The 19,849-nt window shown below is 41.8% G+C and overlaps 1 protein-coding gene across 1 annotated transcript in view; it reads right to left on the bottom strand.

The window, feature by feature from the left end:
- Positions 1-19,849, bottom strand: part of LOC124606397 (partitioning defective 3 homolog) — a 290,115-nt gene that overhangs the window by 39,317 nt on the left and 230,949 nt on the right. The window contains exons 22-23 of the mRNA XM_047138378.1: positions 8,301-8,469; positions 2,251-2,482 (exon numbers count right to left, since the gene is read on the bottom strand). Of these exons, the coding sequence (XP_046994334.1) occupies positions 2,251-2,482; positions 8,301-8,469 (401 nt within the window). The remainder of the gene's footprint in view (positions 1-2,250; positions 2,483-8,300; positions 8,470-19,849) is intronic.

Genomic DNA, 19,849 nt, shown 5'->3' with positions numbered 1-19,849 from the left:
ACAGAGAGTAGCCACATATAACACTGGATGTACCTGCAAAGTTTCATTATTGTGTAGCTCGTAGTTCAAGAGATGTTAAGTTACAGACAATGAGCTGTATGACTTTGAAACTACAGGGCGAAATTCGCTAGGCATACAGGTGAAATACGTGTACAAATACATGTAAAATATGTTAAATATACGTAAAATATATTTTGCATGCAGGCAAAGCTAAGAGTAAAAGGCTCATTCTAAACCCTTGGAGCGATTGCAATCAAATTTAGTACAATACTAGTTACCATCTGGAAAAAAATATGATAGGTGTAAGAACCATGAGCTTCCTCTAGGGATAGCTGTGATGACATGGAGAGAGAAGGGAGGATGATGAGATGGACAGACAATGAGAGAGAAGGAGGAGACAGACACATATAGGATAAGGAGGATGAGATGGACAGAGACAGGAAGAGAGGAGGAGATGGGCAGAAAGAGAGGGAGGGAGAGGTAGGCAGAGAGGGGAGGGAGGGAGGAGGAGATGAACAGATGGGGGAGGAGGAGATGGGCAGAGAGAGAGAGAGAGAGAGAGAGAGAGAGAGAGAGAGAGAGAGAGAGGGGGGGGGGGGGTGGAGGACATGGACAGAGAGAGCGAGGAGGAAGGGGTGGACTAATAGAAGTCTGGAATAAATACATACCCAGACAATACCAGGTACTCAGCAAGCGAATGAATAAAATCTCCTTATGATTCCATCTGCATCAAATGGCTGAAATTTCATGAACTTTCAGTCAAGTTTTTCTTGACCATTACGTGGTTACTAATTGTCATGTTTTCTGATGGGGTATTTGTTGGACTGAACTATTATCCTTTAGAATGTTTGGCTTCAGGCTAAGAAGCCATGTAATGATGAAACCAATGAACGAATGAGGGTGCACTTCTGAAAACTAATAACTTTATCTAGGGAAAACTCAACCTAAAATGCAAGCCCATGAAACTATAACAACATTGTGAACAGCTTCATCCTTTTTTTAGTTATATGGAGCAAGCTACAGTGTCACTGATCCTCAGTCCACATTGAATACGGTGCTATAAAGTCCCCTATCTGCCTACACCTGCTTCAATCTTGTGATGACCAGATCTCACACTGGAGACTTGGACATGGGTCCAGCAATGCATGCTTATTTTTTTATCATGGCATATGTGACACTCTGTCATACTGCCCAGTTGTCAACAGTATTCCTCTGTACCCCCAGGTATTCTGGTGGAAATAAAAGAAAAAGCAAGAAAATGGTATCACTGCAATTTGGGTATGATTCAATATGGCTTTCTTAAAACATGTAAGAGATACTGATAACCATGCACAATCATGCAGAGGGGCTATAATAAGGTACATAAAATGAAACCGAATAAAGGGTTAACAATTTACTGCAATGATTGCCACAAATATTTTATCCTTACTGATCAGTATCTATTTTACAATGGATAGAACACAATATTATTAAGCTGTTTCCAGCCACACGTTGCTGTGACTTAGTCTGGTTACATGGAAAAGAAAGCAAACAGAAAGCATATGTTTCTTGTGTGTATGGAAATTGGATTTACTCTGCAATCTCTTCCTCTTTCCCCTCTCAGTCCATCACCTCCTCTCCCCCCCCCCCCCCTCTCTCTATTTCATCTTGCCACTTCTCTGCCCCCCCCCCACCATCTCCCACAGCCCCTCTCTCTGTCTAGCTCCTCCTTTCCACTTTCTACGGTCATTTCCTCCCACCCCTTGTCCATCTCCTATTCCCCCCCCCCCCCTTCCCCCCAGCTCTCTCTCTGACCTTGAACTTGTTTAGTGTTATTCCAAGTTCAAATCGTGTAGAATGCAATGTTGTGCCAAAATTTTGGAGAAATCTGTGAACAACACCTGAAGATACACGATTTTAAACAAAGAACATTTACATTTTTATTTATATAGATGTAGAGAAGCATTTGAAAAACTACAATTTTCATAAATTTTAAACATGTAGACAGTTCTCTTTATTCATTTAAAAGAGAAATGAGGAAAACATGGTAATAGTCTATTTATAGCAATTATGAAAGGATTGTTGACAATTTTCTACAATTCATTGTCTTATCCTTCAATGAAATTCCACCAGGACGTACACAGTTTTGAATAGGTGACAAAACTCATTATTTTTAAGTGTAGAAAAAGTACACTCCTACCAGACTTTGTATTCGCATGCAACTATTTAACATGTTAAGTACTTTACAAAAAGTTTGGGTATTGGACCTACCTGAACATGGAGCCAATGCCCTTGAGTAAGCCTGGTTTCTTCTTCAGTCCAGCACCACTTGCAGAGTTACTAATTTTCATTTTTCCATCAAGAACTGCATTCATGGAAGACTGCCGAGGGCCTCCACGAGAAACGCTGCACTCAGAGTCCCCCAGACCCTGCCCAGCTGACACGTCCTCCTCAGCAACTAGGCATTGGAACAATCGTGCTTCCACTGCGTAATGCTTCTCTACTGTATTGCAGTTTGGGGAGAGCAAGGGAGATACACCACAGGGTTAGTGAGACACACACCAGCACAAGTTAGGAGACAAAGCATGCTATCAGGGCAAGCCAAAGCACTATGCACAGCTCTGTTAAACAAAAATTAGTGTTCATATTAGCTTTACTAAAAGTTATTTTCATAATCCTGGGGGTACTGAAATAGAACCTGGAAGAAGTGAGAGAGACTGTCAACAAAGCTATAACCAAGAAATGCTTTACCAAAATACAATGCCATACAGGGACTACAAAAATGCAAGTTATACTTGTTGTCACATGCTAAGATAATTGGGAGGCAACAGTGACTTAGTCAGAAAACGAGTACATGTTCCAGGTTTCCTGTAGACCATTCTGTTGTGGTACAGATAACAAGTGCATCACAGTGCGCGTCTGAAATAGCTTGGCAACTGGAAGCCTGCTCCAAAGCTGAAATACATGGGACATCATGAATCTTGCGGGAAAAATATGTAAATTGCACACTATAATGAATCCAATCCTACTGGATCTATTGCTCATTTACAGAAAGCTGCTACACCATCTAAATTTTCTCCAAATATGAACACATTATTATTTGTAAATCGTGTAATTCATGTTTGTGGAGGTTTACTAATTTTTCTAGCCATCGGATGTGATTTGTCCGCAAATGTAATTCTCCATTTGTGTATCTATATATTCTCATACTTTGATCTTACACCATAAAAATTAGCAGGCAAACAATTAACAGAAAATGCTCTAAAAATGAATAACATTATTTTTGCTATTTTTAAGATGTATTTTTAAATGCAGATAAAGCATATGTTTTTATCTATGATTTTATATATTTCTTACTATTGATATATAATTGATATTGCAACATAATAGGAAGTTTCCAATATTAATATTTACAAATTTTGTAACTTTGTTATCTTATTATTACTAAAAACTTTCACATAAATTTGTATCTTCAAGAGACATTGTATACACTATATCTGATTTATAATCTAGAAAACTTAAGTTTTTGGGGTGTTCTGAAAAGATTAAGAAACAGTTATACTACTTTTAGTATGTTTGTTTAGTGCCAATTGAGACGGTCTCATTTAGTTCAGTTAAGACTCATTAACTACAAGAGAAACTCTCAAAGAGTATATAACAAGCACTAAGTTTCATGGTTTGATATTTACTTGTGATATTGTGAAAATACATGTGAAATGTTATGCAGAATGATGAATAAACCACATTTTGAGACAGAAGAATTATCATCTCCATGCCACATCATTTCAAACTCCAGACCTTATAATTATACTGTATTACGCAACATTTTAACAGCTCTAAACACTGATGCCATTTTAAAAAGTTAAGTGAACTATTTACTGTTGTTTGATGTTCCCTTCCTTGCACTTTTAATGGGTGTTGCACATACACAGACACAATGTCTGTGTGTGTCCGTGTATGTGCGGATGGATGTGTATGTGTGCGCACGCGAGTGTATACCTGTCCTTTTTTCCTGCTAAGGTAAGTCTTTCCACTCCCAGGATTGGAATGACTCCTTACCCTCTCCCTTAAAACCCACATCCTTTCGTCTTTCCCTCTCCTTCCCTCTTTCCTGATGAAGCAAGCTTAAATTTTGTGTGTATGTTTGTGTTTGTTTGTGTGTCTATCAACCTGCCAGCACTTTTGTTTGGTAAGTCACATCACCTTTTGTAATCTCCCCACGGAAAATTACCCTCTACCACGCAATAATTAATAATTATCAATCAAATCATCCACATTTATTCACTTTTGGAAAGTGTCTGATCGGATTTTCTAGTAATATATGCGCCGACAGCTCGTCGACGCCAAGGTATTTTCTAGTACGTTTATTCTTTGGAATAACAGAGATACATATATGTATTCTCCATGGTTATTATAGACGGATAACTAGGACAGCTTCGGAAGTATCGGTTGGAAGATTGTCGGGTTGCTAAAAGAGACATATTTGCTCTTCTTCTCGCTAAAGCGAGCTATTAACGTTTGTGCCACTAGCGGGCTATTTGAAGAGAGAGAAAAACTGTAAACACAAATTAAGTAAGACTTGGAATCAACAGAAAACGGAACATGTAATGGAGATGGATTGAATATACAATTTTCCTCAGAAATAAGGTTTGTGACCCTTTTATTCTAGAGTGAATGACGAATGAGTTCTCTGTCTGAATCATTGATGATTGTCTTGGCCCTGTAATTAGTGGGGAAGTTTCAGTTGTGACGAAGAGAGCCTGCAATCACCGAGATTTCATAAAATCGTCCAAAAAGGCTTCGGACACATCTGAAATACTAAATCTGTCGTAAAATGAACAAATTGTTCAAACGATCGATTTTCCCAACTGAATGCAGCGCTTAACAATAATAATAGATATAAAGATCTTTTACAGCAAGCCAGCCGCTGAATATTAAGACAAAGGGCTCCACCAGAGATTCTATTGGGCTGAGTTCACGTAATGAAATATTATATTTAAAACTGTATATAGATAAAGGACAGAGAGAGAGAGAGAGAGAGAGAGAGAGAGAGAGAGAGAGAGAGAGAGAGAGAGAGCGAATAAAATTAGAGAAAATACGCAGAATCCTCCATTAGTATAATTGTTTGCCTGTCTTATCGCGGATCAGCCTAAAGATAAAACAGGAGGCCCTTACTTTACTGTACAGGTTTATGTGTGAGAGACATTACACCAAGTTAGCGGCAAGCTGCATTCACATACTTTCATCATTTACAGTATAATCCATTATACTTTGATTTTATATATATATATATATATATATATATATATATCCCTCCCCCATGCATCATCACCTATCAAATTTGGTAAATCTGTACAATTAAAAGGACATGTATATTAGTGTGGATGTGTCACTATTAGTATTAATCTCAATGACACAGAAAACTACAAAAACATCTTTATAGCTAACACACCACTCAAAACTTTGTTCAGCTTTTCTGATAATAAGCAAAACACAGATATGTATATTTTCGACTACCAATAACAAATTTTTAATTCAGTTTTATTTCAGCATTGGACTACTGCACCTTTTCAAACACTCCCAGATAGTGTCTAATGACTTTTTAATCTTTCCTGATGAACCAATTGGCTTGCATTGCCCCCAAACAATGATCCAACGGATTAAAAGCTTTGGGACTCCAGGGCATGGAATTGATCCTATTCTAGCTAACCACGTGCCATCATAGCTATCATCTGGTGCATCTGCAACAAGGGCCTGAATGTGTCGCAGCCTTGTCATGCATAAACAATATGCTTCCTCTTATTTACTGGGAAACATTCCGTTAAAGCCTGGACACCTTTCTGAACGAATTCCTAGTAGACACTAGCTGTAAGATTTTCTGGTCATCTACAACACATAATCTGAAATTTCTCCTGTGTCTATCCTGCATTGCACCATGAGGGTTTGCAGCTGTCCCAGACTTATTCCGAAATACATCACATGTTATCACAATGTTCCTTATGTTTATACCTCGATCTACCGATAGAGTTTGCGAAATGCTCACTTGCTTGTGAAAAGTATGAGGGAATGTTGACCAACTTCAATCCACTGTTTTTAATTCAACAGAAGATGTCTCTTAATGAGATGATAAACAGCAGCAGAGGTTGGATGACTTCTGTATTCTACTTGGAAATGCATTCTGATACAGCCGTATAGCCTCTCATCCATTATAATTTGTGAGGTCATACATTCATCGAGCTACCTGCTCATAAAATAAATAAAGTGCCATGGGTAAATTGTAGACCTACCAAGTAACACTCCACTACCATGCCCACAAGTACACAACTGCAAATTTGACTAGAAAATAATGCATTGTTATTGAGGATAAAATGAGTGAACCAGCAGACTGACAGTTATAAACACCACCTGATTCTCTAAAAAAGTGACAGTTAATTACTGATGGCAAACTTCAATCGCTGGATTCTGTGCCTAAGTACATATACCATAATATTTCAGTAATTACTCAAAAATAAAGTATTTTTTCTGATGTAAGTTTATTAGGCGCTTTTTTCTTGCTATGGTGTGAGGAAGCTCAATGTTTGTAGTATTTCGGATACAAGTTATCTTTGCCATTTGTTGACAGTTCACAATGTAAGTACAATAATCACTAAGCAGCAACACTCAAATATGTATAAGAGGCAGGAGAGGGGGAGGAGGTGGAGAAGGAATGACAACACATGCTTTGGTTGACTGACAAATTCTTGAAGCTAATGCATTTTTACATTTCACCAAACTAGAAGCTGATCAGAGAATTGTTAATAATCTATGAACAAGCCAAAATTAATAATTAAACTTGGATTTGCATGCAAATGTTACAATGTATAAAAAGAAACCCACAGTTTATACATCCATGTCACAGTTAACTTGGTATTAGAGCAAAGATATTAAAAGGACTCTAGATAATGACACATGTCATGTCCTTCTGCAGCAAACCCACTATAAAATCAAGGTCTGTACACAGGACAAAGTACTTTGGACAAACACATACCACACCTGGAAATATTTTTAAAAAATAGACATGGAAACAGGCATAGAAAATATTCTCACACAAAGCGTCAAATCATTATTGTGAATATTAATGAGATTAATATATAGTACATAATGAAAGTTTTTGTTTAATTGCTAAACTGGAATTACTGTTAATCAGGAATCATCTTGAAAAAAGTTATACAATAATGTAATGGATGGAAAAGCTGATCAGGTACTTAATGTTAACATTTGGAGAACCTTCCAATTAAATAAATAGCCTTCATTTTCAGTCAGTTTATAGACCGTTCTGTATCCAAGTTTGCAGCTTTTGTGGGTTTATATTTTCTGACTTTTTAGCATGTGTGATCTGAAGAAGCCAAGCTACTTAACAAGTCCATTATAAAACAGTTCAGATTAATAGCATATGCTAAATGAATTATGGTAGGTATGAGATGAGTCGCAGAAGATGTAGAAAGTAAGATATTGCCAGTGCCAAATGCTGTTCAGATTTATCAAGTTGTAATAATAGATTATGTCTTATACATTTGTCATGGAAATGAGAACTTTCCATCGATTTGTTCCTCAATGCACCAACAGAAATGGTGGTGAGGTCTCTTATTGGAGCAAAGTTTGCCCATGATTTTTGACAAAAAAAATAAAAAAAAAAATTGTTCTTGGGCAGACAAATGAAGTTAAAATACTTATTTATAAAAGAATAAATAATGGAAATAACAATATGAATTAGAAATTAGTAATTACATGCTGATCTGTGTTTATGAGAAAAACTTCAAGTGTTGCAGTAATAAACCCGGAAATCATCACAACTAAAAACAGCTTAGTAAATCAGAGTATGGTAAAATGGCAGTGTTTCTTTTTTAATGAACAAGATCTGTAAGTAACTAATTTCTGCCAAAAATGTTGTAAACAAATTATTGCCTAAGAATGTCATGCTGGCACAAGAGGAAGCAGCATCAGCTTAGTAATCAGAAGCATGGGCTCTTCATAACAAAAATTCCCTCTTTAGTTGACATTAATATTCTTTTAATCACCTGACTTTGACTGGAGATAAAGCTCATGGGATTCCCCTTAATTTGTAAAATTTGATACATCCTGATAGGGAGCTCATTTGACACCACTGAAGATATAATGCATATTCCTTTGTTAAGTTTTATTGATCACTACAATGAAATAATAAAATATGATTTTGATATTCAAATGAATAAATTACTTTTAAGGAAGTGCTGGAGATACCCTTAATCTTTGACATCTATGAAAGCTTTTATGTAAACTAATATTACATCAGGAATACTTACGAGTTTCCATATCCAATGCTCGAGCCCGAACATCAGCCAGAGGTGCCTCATAACTGCGATCCACTGCTGCGCGGAAGCTTTCATTACACCCACGGCCCCTTACCACACGCACAACCCCCTGTGCATTACGATAGGTGTAGGCTGGATCACAGTCTTCCTGCATCTGGATCTGAAAATGTACAATACTTGTGAGATGGGTCAGTTACATTAGTAATGGACTTCCTCACTGTTTTCCCTGGAGGCATCTGGGGAGCTTTGCGCTCTAATTTTTCTTTTGCAGAAATGTTATATTTTAGTCACTGATGATAAAGGCTTTGTATCTCCTTGTTATGCCTTGTCTGATGCTGCGGAAGTTCTTCAGAACATTGCTTAACTGTTTCACTATGCAGTTCCCTCAGGCCTTATTATAATGTTTTACTTAAAGGTTTGATACTACCTGCTGGCTAGTGGATTCTCTTCAGTGCAACAGCCTTATTCTGGCTTAATATTACTACCACTGAATAGAAAATAAAAGGATGTGAAGATTTTAAAGTGAAAGAGTGATATAACCTATTTCATAACACCCACTCTTTGTAACTTTCTATGGAAAAACTACATCAGATGCTTATCATATTTAGACCCCCATCTCTTTCCTTAATTCTGGAGAGTATATTCCTCAGAAATGTAGTTATTTTACATTGAACCAGGTCTAGCTATAATTAGTTTATTGTTTTTACAATGATATTTTTCAAGGTCCACATTCAGGATCAGAACATCAGCCTTCATAACTGAAACGTAATTTAACTTTTGATGTAACTCTTCAGGCTTTCCCGGCGATCTAACGATATCTTGGGTTGTCGGGTGTTCTGCCGAATATCAGCATCGTACTTGCATGATATTTCAGTCACGTAGCTCATGACCTTCATCAGGTGCGACCTGAGACTGCTCCTCGAGTGGACCTGGTCCAGTATTTATGCCTATGGCCTTCCCCCTCCACCAATGGCTGGAGGCACTTCCTCTGTGGTCCACGCCCATTCCCTGCGACCTGCTGGAGCGTTGCTGCTCCGTTTTCCATCCGCTGCGGTTCTAGGTGTTGGGACAGTGTTATAAGAGAATCGATAGAAATTAAAATGGCTGACGATCTTATGAACCGTGACACAGGGTACCAGCTAAGCAGAGCCTGGGAACCGGCTCTGGAATTGTTAAAGGAGCAATGGGGCCAGCTGCAACACTACACAAACAGAAGAACCAGAGACATGGAGATGGAAAACGAGCCCTGACGGACTGCCAGGTGCACCAGACCGAAGATGGAACACCCAGAAGTGGGACTGGTGGGCGCGGACCACAGAGGGAACATCCAGAGCCGCAGCGGACGAAAAACAGAGCGGCAACGCTCCAACAGGTCGTGGTGAGCGGGCGCGGACCACAGTGGGAACGCTTGGTACCCCAGACCGTAGATGAAACCCCCAGGATCGGGTTTGGTGGGCGCGGACCGCAGAGGGAACACCTAGAACCGCAGCGGACGGAAAACGGAGCAGCAACGCTCCAGCAGCTCGCAGGGAATGGGCGCAGACCACAGAGGAAGCTCCTGCAGCCGTTGATGGAGGGGGAAGGCCATAGGCATAAATACTGGACTAGGTCCACTCGAGGAGCAGTCTCAGGTCGCACCTGATGAAGGTCACGAGCTACGTGACCGAAATATCATGCAAGTACGACGCTGATATCCGGCAGAACACCCGGCAAACCAAGATGTCATTAGATCGCCGGGAAAGCCTGAAGAGTTACATCAAAAGTCTCTACAGGGAGGAGATGTATCAGAATATCAAGAAGCTGGACAAGCTATGGCAGAAGAAAGGGAAGATGCCGAGTTCTCTCAGTTTTTTGCTGAGGTGTCGAGATGGAGAAGTAGTACCAGTGTTTGCCAGAATTAAGCATCACATCAACTCCAGAGCGGCGAACAAGATAAAACACAGAGCTAGCATGGCACTGGTGAGAGAGAGGATTCGAGATATGTGCTACAGGTTAGATGTTGTGGCCAGGGAGCTGTTACACATTCATCTGTACATGGCAGCCTCCTTAACAAGAGAAGATTGGGATTGGGTAGAACATGCCTCCTGGTCTTTAGCTGGGTGTGCTAGAAGGAATGCCTCATCTTGCCAATCTGCAAAGTTTGACCGCATGAGTAAGAAAGCACAGCAGATGGAAGAGACACACACTGTGACGAATCTGAGTGGCATACAGTTTGATGATACAACCTTACAGGTACTCAGCAAGAGTCTCAACTTTGCTACGACCCCTAGAAACGTACCCATTTCAGGCTTCATCAGTGCAGTAGAGCAAGTTGCAGCCACACTTCCACCTAATGTGGCAGAGGAAGTCCGCCGAGAGCCTGCAGGGTCCTCACCAAGGCCAGGCCGCCGAAATCGAACATCACAACCGAGGAGAGGCTTGCACTCAAGAAACTATGGGAAGACAACAGCATTGTGGCACTGCCAGCAGACAAAGGGAACTCCACTGTCATCTTGCAGCGGGTGGATTATGATGAGAAAGTACGCCAACTTCTGGAGGACCCTGCATACAGAATTCTGGAGTGTGACCCCACGGACAAGGTGGCCAAGAAGACTAGTGCTCTCTTGAAGGAAACAGGGATGCCCGATAAGATCATCAGACAACTACGGGAAAAAGCGCCAGTGCCACCTAGACTGTATGGTCTGCCTAAAATACACAAGGAGGGCGTGCCCCTACGTCCTATTGTCAGTAATATTGGGGCACCTACGTACACAACAGCCAAGTACTTGAAAGGTCTCCTGTCTCCATATGTGGGGAAATGTATTCACCACATCCGCAACTCAGAAGATTTCCTGCAACGCCTCAAGCAACTGCCCATCACAGATTCGGACATCATGGTTAGTTTTGATGTGGTATTGCTGTTCACCAGGATCCCACTGAAGGACTCACTAGAACTGATTGCAGAGAAATTTGACGGTGCTCTGTTGGACCTGTTCAGTCATACACTGACATCCACGTATTTCCTGTACAGAAACCAATATTACGAGCAAACTGAAGGTGTAGCTATGGGCAGCCCACTGTCCCCTGTGGTTGCCAACATGTTTATGGAGAGTTTTGAGGAGAGGGCATTGGAGACAGCCACATTTAAACCCACATGCTTCTTTAGGTAAGTGGATGACACCTTCACGATCTGGCCACATGGGATGGACAGGCTCAATGAGTTTCTTGAACATCTTAACTCATGCCACCCTAATATCAAGTTCACCATGGAACTGGAGAAGAATGGCCAGCTGCCATTTCTGGATGTACTAGTCCAGAGGAAAGCAAATCGATCAATTGGCCACAGTGTGTACCGAAAACCAACACACACTGATTTATATCTGCAGGCCAGCAGCTGTCACCACCCTGCACAGAAGAATGGGGTTCTGAAGACTTTGGTCCACAGAGCATGTGCCCTGTCAGACCAGGAGAATCTACCTATAGAGATAGAACGTCTCAAAACAGTTTTCTCCAAGAATGGATACACGGACAGACAAATTGAGAGGGCACTCCAACCAGCCACTATACCACAGGTTCCTGAAGAAGACCAAGATGAAGCAAAGGAGGTGGCATATCTGCCCTATGTTGGCTCTATTTCTGCCAGAATCAGTAGGATCCTCCGTAAACACAATATCAAGCGTGTTTTCTGTCCATCCAACAAGATCGGGGGAGTGCTGGAGAGTGTCAAAGACGACCTGGGGTTACGAAAACCAGGGATTTACAATATACCTTGTCAATGTGGCATGTCCTACATTGGCCAGACGACAAGAACTGTGGAGATCAGGTGCAAAGAACATCAGAGGCACACTAGATTAGGACAGGTGACTAAGTCAGCCATTGCTGAACACTGTCTAGAACTAGATCATGCCATGAAGTATGAGGATACCAAGACTCTAGCACAAACACCCAGATTTTGGGACAGTGTTATAAGAGAATTGATAGAAATTAAAATGGCTGATGATCTTATGAACCGTGACACAGGGTATCAGCTAAGCAGAGCCTGGGATCTGGCTCTGGAATTGTTAAAGGAGCAACGGGGCCAGCTGCAACACTACACAAACAGAAGAACCAGAGACATGGAGATGGAAAACGAGCCCCTGATGGACTGCCAGGTGCACCAGACCGAAGATGGAACAATGGAACACCCAGAAGTGGGACTGGTGGGCGCGGACCACAGAGGGAACATCCAGAGCCGCAGCGGTCGAAAAACGGAGCGGCAACGCTCCAACAGGTCGTGGTGAGCGGGCGCGGACCGCAGGGGGAACGCTTGGTACCCCAGACTGTAGATGAAACCCCCAGGAGCGGGTTTGGTGGGCGCGGACCGCAGAGCGAACACCTAGAACAGCAGTGGACAGAAAATGGAGCAGCAACGCTCCAGCAGGTCGCAGGGAATGGGCGCGGACCACAGAGGAAGCGCCTGCAGCCGTTGGTGGAGGGGGAAGGCCATAGGCATAAATACTGGACCAGGTCCACTTGAGGAGCAGTCTCAGGTCGCACCTGATGAAGGTCACGAGCTACGTGACCGAAATATCATGCAAGTACGACGCTGATATCTGGCAGAACACCCGACAACCCAAGATGTAATTTAACTTTTGACATATTAACAGCCAACTGTCACCAGGGCTTTAGTCAGAATAAGATTGTCAAAAGGGACGGGTTGGAATCCAGTCGCACCTTGATTGCTGATTGAAATGAAAAGGTTCTTTGCTTTGAAGCAAGTCTTATAATCATCATAATTGTTCCCTACTTTGTTTAACCTTTAAGCATAGGTGTGCATCTTAACCCCGAACCTTTCGACATACAGTTTCCAATTAAAAAAAAAAAAATTATGTCATCTGTTTGAGTAATTGAAACAGTCTTGTCATCAATATTAGTTATATGTTTTCATGTGTTGCAGAAGGGCATTTAATAGGAGAAACTGTGTCCAGTGCAGTATTAAACACCGCTGTTTCACCCGATAATGGGCCGGCTGCAGGTCCAGGTCCTTGTAATTATTGCCACGTTGTTGTTCTTTTGAGCTGGCCGCTATGGCCAAGCGGTTCTAGGTGCTTCAGTCTGGAACAGCGCTGCTGCAATGGCCGCAGGTTCGAATCCTGCCTCAGGCATCGATGTGTGTGATGTCCTTAGATTAGTTAGGTTTAAGTAGTTCTAAGTCTAGGGGACTGATGACCTCAGATGTTAAGTCCCATAGTGCTCAGAGCCATTTGAACCATTTTGTTGTTCTTTTGATTCCTCTTGTAACAGTTCATTCATTTCACAAATTTGTTAATTTGTAAAGAAAACAAATTTATGATTATATATTGTTAAATGAACAGGTTGTTTGAAAAGAAAGTTACATTGGTGGGTCCTCCCTTCCACGTTTTCCTTGATACCAGTAATTACCATGTCTCATTGGTAGCACAGCATGCTTGCCGATCCATTAGCAGGGGGCTATCATGAATTTCATTTCACGCAACCTGCTTCAGTTTAAAATTTGTACTTTATTCTTTTGGGACATTGTCTAATTATTGCCTTTTGTCCGCAGCTGCAGCATGGATCCACATCAGTGTCTCGGTATTTCGTCCTTAAGATGGGATCACCTCGAGTGTGAACTAAGTATTAGGCAACAAAATGTTCTCGGAATGGTGGGGGAACTGGCAGCCAGGCTACGGGTGGCATTGTCAGAGCCACACACTGTTTCTGTCACCGTGGTCAGCGAGGTGAGCCAAAATTTACAGATGATCATAGTAGGATTGAGTTGTTTAAAAGAAAATCTCTCCTTTCTCCAAAATATTGAACCAACCATGAGGCAGGTGAAGCACATTCATGGACAATAAGCCACCTGAACAATATAAAAAAGGATCTTAAATTTCTAGAACCGAGCCCTTAGCAGTTAGCAAGTGTCACTCAGTTTAATACTCTTTTGTTTGACTTGCAAACCTAAACTGCAGCTTTAGCATTTGAAAATGGTGTTGATACAAATAATATAGAATGTGTTTCTGACAGTCCAATAGCCAAATGTGGATCAGTTGCTCGATGTTAAAGTGATTGGTCTGGGGAATATTTTGCCCACCTCTCTAACCTGATGATGTGTCTCTTAAGTAGTATTCAGGAACTGTCAATTGAAACCTTAGAAAGTATACAGCAGGTATTGTGGCTGCTACTTAAGTTTGAGTCGCCTGCTGATGCATTAAGGCTTCCCAATCACATAGTACTTATGGCACTCAACCCATTAGCACGTGGTAGCTTAAGTAATCTGCTATCCGTAACCTTACTGCAGGGTAAGACAATTGGGCAACTGAGGCAATTGATCATGGAGGGCAAGTTATCAGACTGTATGCACGCACATAGAGCTAGATCTTAGATATTATTGGTGTGTGCAGGACTCACACGAATCATTGTTTGAATATGTCGAGCAGGTTCGTGAGGCAGTATCGGCACTATGTATGGATGTTCCTGAGGCGCATTTAGTTGCTAATGTGTTGGAAGGTATTTGGCCTGATGATAGGTCTTGGATCGCACTCTTTCCTCATCCAGTGACTCTTCATGAGTTAGAGAATCTTGTTAACTCTGTTATGAATTTATATTGGGGACATCAAGACTTATCTAACTCTGGTCCAAAAGGTAGCATGATAGGTAGAGCATGAGGTTCAATGAAATCATGGGGCTCGTTTTAGATGCGGCGCATGTGACCATTTAGTACAAGAATGCCCGGTTCCAAGGACGCCTCGTGCTGAGAAATGGCTCCAGGTGGGGGCGGCGTCACATCCGCAGCTTTAGGACATGAACAGTTGTGTGGGTTACAGGATTTAGATAGCTCTGTGTCACTCTTTAATCACAAGTGGTTTATTGAATATGGATACTTACGTAGATTATCTCCAGTACATCCTTCAATTAACAGTTGTCAGGTGGCCAATGGCCAAGAGTTACCTCTGTGAGGGGAATTATTTCCATGTATAAATTTTCATGGCCCGTCAAGTTTTTATTAGTTATGGGACTGGTGCCCGACTTAATTCTAGGGCATGATTTCATCCGTAAGGCCGGTATGTTGTTAGATTTTGGTACCCGGACATTTTATTTCATATTTTCCCCCACCGATCAGATAGCCTTTTCTTCATGTGTTTGTGTGGGGATGGGACATGATACAAGTAGTAGCATGTGCCTGCTTGGGGTAGACCACCTCTCTAGTCAACAAGGGAAACAATTAAGTGAACTTTTGGGAGAATTTCCTGATGTACTTTGTGACAGGTTGGGAGTTACACACATCATTAGATACCATATTTGTGTGATAGATGATGTGCCGGTTCACCAGTCTCCATATCGCTTGTCACCACCTAAGATAAAAATATTGTGGTACAAAATTAAGGGCGTGTTAAAAGACGGAGTTATAAGATGTCTACCTCCCCCTATTAATCCCCCCCATTTTCTTAGAACCCAAAGATCAGGGGCAGGATTTTTGACCTGTGGTTCATTACAGGCTTCTCAATAAAAAGGTGATCTTGGAATCGGTACCACTGCCTGATCTCCACAACTGTTTCATGTGGTTTTCTGGAGCATCTTGGTTTACGGTGTTACATCTTAATCAGGCTTATTACCAGATACCCGTGATGGAGGAATCTAAGCATCTCACTGCCTTCACACAGATTTATTTTGGCCTCCTTTGAAGAGCATTTAGAGCACATCCAGATGGTACTATCCAGGGTCAGAGATGCAGGGCTGGTTGTGAAACCCATGATGTGGTCATATTTTGGCCTCCTTTGAAGAGCATTTAGAGCACATCAGGATGGTACTATCCAGGCTCAGGGATGTAGGGCTGGTTGTGAAACCCTCAAAGACAACCTTGGCTAAGCATCAAGTGTCATTTTTGGGTCACTTAGTGTCTGTGGACAGAATTAGCATTGATCAGGAATGCACTAAGGCGTTGAGGAATTTTCCACAGCCATGAAATAAGAGGGAGGTTGTCCGATTTGTAGAGATGGCTAATTATTTCTGCAGATTTGTCCCAAACTTTGCACAACTTGCAGCTCCATTCAATTTGTTATGCAGAAATAATGTGAAATTCATTTGGACTGAATGTCAGCAGGTAGCCTTTGAAGGAATTAAAACTGTGATTGCCAACCCACCGGTTTTAGCAGTACCTGACTTTACAAAAAGATTTGTGGTTTAGGCTGATGCTTGCACTACAGGTGTGGCAGCAGTTCTTTTACAGGCAGATCAAGATATCAGGCATCCATTAGCATTTGCTTCTCATCGTCTGGAGGGGCCTGAGCTCAATTAGTTGGTATATGAGTGTGAAACGTTAGCTGTGTTATTTGCTCTGGAAAAATTTTGGTCCTATCTTGAACATCGTGAATTTGACCTAGAGACGGATAATCAGGCCCTTAGTTTGGTCCTAGCTTGTCCTAGGAAGACATGGCATATTGCGAAATGGGCGGTTTGCATTTCTGCCTTCCATTTTAAGGAATCTGATAATCAGGTTGCTGATGCTCTCAGTAGGATGTTTCAACAGCACCTAATATGTATGATTCTTACCGAGGTACCCCAGCTGATTAATAATTTGAAAACTGAACAAGACCAAGATCAATTGTGATGGGGTGGGGGGTGGGGGTAGGGTTCAGGAAGCAAATAAATACTAGATGTACAGGAGTCCTATGAGTATTTTCTGAAGAATGGCAGGGGTAGGTCTGGGGAAGCTAGAATTTGTCTCCCACGAACCTTAGAGATTCCGGTCTTCCGGTACTTCCATGACTCTCCAGCAGGAGGGCATTTAGGCCTTTATAAAACCTTAGAGAAGGTCAAGGAGCAGCTGACCTGGCCAACACTTTATAAAGATATTAGAAGTTTAGTCAAAGAATGCCGAGACTGTAAGAAGGGGAAACCTAGTGACTCCCTGGTGAGGAGATTGCTGCAGTCAGAGCAGGAAGAGCATCCATTGGACAAATTGTTTGTTGATCAGTGACAGCATAAGTGCCCAGATCAGAGTGGCATAAAATGATATGCAAATGCCACATTGGCAACAGTCAGTCAGTCACACCAGTTGTTCATAAACGACCAGTTATCAGTTGACAAGTTTCTTATCAATATGGGTTTGGAAGTCAATTTCTGTCCAAGAGATGCCAGCAACTCACTGGTGGCAATAATGCAACATCTACTTGCTGTGGCCACTGATTCCAGGATCACTACCAACAATGAAACACGTTTAGCACTACAACTTTATTCAACCTTCTGCCCAACTTGGACTTTTGTAATTACAGGCATGCTTTTATCATATACATGGTGTGGACTTTCTGCATTATCATCAAGTTTTGCCCAACCTGGTCAACCTCCAATTAGTACCAGGATCCACAGAATGGATATTCCCTACTGGGCCTTCTGCACCACTCAAATTTAGTGCAATGTGCTTGTGGCTTTCTGCACGAAGGTGTCTGGCATGTCTACCATGTCATCCTCACCAGAGTATGTGGATTTGCTTCCACACCTACAACAATGTGAGGCCACCTGTGTGCATCATGCAAGAACCACCCCAGGAGTCTTTACAGTTCATGTTCTGTGGTCAAATTCTTGGCACTATCTTAGGAAACACTGTTTCATAATCTACTCTTAGACTTTCCAGCACTCACTGAACCTATTTGGGGCATTAGGAAATGCTCAAACATTGCTCACCATAACATTTGCACGACACGAGGTCAACACATCACATTTGACCAATGGCGTCTGCATCCAGTGAAGCTACCTGCAAAGCTACCTGCAGCACAAGCAGAGTTCGACTAACTGCTGATAGTAGGTTGCCTACAAGAATATGGCATAATTATTAATGTAGCAAAGTGCTTATTACGAAAATGCAGGTTTAAATTCCTGGGATACTTTGTCTTCTGGCAGGACTGTCAAAGAAGTGTGACAGATGCCTCTTTTCCCAACTTACAAGGGACTTCAGTGATTCTTAGACATGCTGAACTATTATCAACAGCACCTGCCTCACCTTGCGAAGCCATTGACAGCATTATTCTCTGCAAAATACTGCAGAGAATCTTAAGGTATCATGGACTCCTGACACCAAAGAAGCTTTCCATGACCTCAAGAAAAATCTAGTACAGATGACGTTGCTGTGACACCCAAGATTGAAGAGTCTTTGGCACCTACGGTAGATGCAAGATAAACATCAGAGGGAGCAGCTCTGCAACAGAAGGTTGAGAGCAATCTGGCAGCCACTTGCTTTTTTTATCAAAGAACCTGACAAGACAACAGAAAAGTGGGTTGCAGTTGATGGTCAGTTGGTATTTACTTAGCAATTAAACATTTCCACCCAACCATCAAAGACAGGCATTTTGCAGTTTTTACTGGTGGCCATTTTTCAGCATGATCTTGATCTCAACTCACAGTGTCAATGTAGGCAGGTTGAGTACATTGCAGTTCTCACGTGATGAGTGGCACACAGCAGGGAAAGACAACCTGATTGGAGACTGCCTGTCTTGAAACTGTGCTACTTGAAACACTATTCACTGAGCAGAGAGAGCATTAAAATAGCAGGAGCATTCTGTTTTGCATTGAAGATCAGGTATGTGCCAGCCTGGGATGTGCCAGATGGTATCTGGTGTAACATATCAACCGGGAAGCAGCCACCCTACATACCAGAACAGCACTGTTGAGTTTTTGACATGCTGCGTAACTTAGCACACCAGGAGTCTGGGCAAAAGTAAAATTAGTCTCTGCTAAAGTCATAAGGCTGGGAGTGCAGACAGGTTTCCGCATACCGGCACGTACATGCCTGACATGCCAGTATAATAAGACTGGCAGGGATACCTTTGCACCTGTTACACACTTCCACATGCCGTCAGCCAGATTTTCATGCATAAGTTTGGACATCATAGGGCCACTAACATACTCTGCTGGACAATGTTATTTGCTAAGCATCATTGATCATTTTATCAGGTGGTCAGAGGTCATTGTGATATAAGATATATCTAATGAATCGGTTGCAAGAGCATTGTTGCACATGTTGTTCTCCAGGTTTGGTGTACTGTGAGACGTAACTACAGACCAAGGGACACAATTTGAAAGCCAACTTTTCAATGAACTTCTCCTAATGTGTAGCTGCGACCACCTCAGCACTATAAACTACCATCCGGTGAGAAAAGAAATGGCAGAGTGCCTTCACCATACACTCAAAATTACCTTAATATGCAGTCCATCATCATGGTCAGAAGGATTCTGCTGTTTCTACTCGGGTTCAGAAAGGCAGTGAAGGAGGACATCCAGTGCTCACCAACACAAACAGTCTACGTTGAGCAACTGAGGGTTCTGGGCGAAGTGATCTTGTCAGCATCTGCACAACCCTGGCTCAGAATGAGGTCCATTCAGCATACCAGCAGGCGTTTGTTCATAAAGACTAGCAAAAAAATACCATGTGTGGCCCCCAGCCATATTCAGGACCATACAGAGTAATAACATGTGGGAGCCACTCTTTCATGATTGAATAAGATGGTAAACAGCAGACACTGTCAATAGAGCAACTCAAGCTTGCATATACTGATGAGGATACATTT

This window comes from Schistocerca americana, chromosome 3 (genome assembly GCF_021461395.2).
Source record: "Schistocerca americana isolate TAMUIC-IGC-003095 chromosome 3, iqSchAmer2.1, whole genome shotgun sequence".
Taxonomy (NCBI): Eukaryota; Metazoa; Arthropoda; class Insecta; order Orthoptera; family Acrididae; genus Schistocerca; species Schistocerca americana.
The sequence above is the reverse complement of the archived record's forward strand: the minus strand, read 5'-3'. Positions and strand labels throughout refer to the sequence as shown.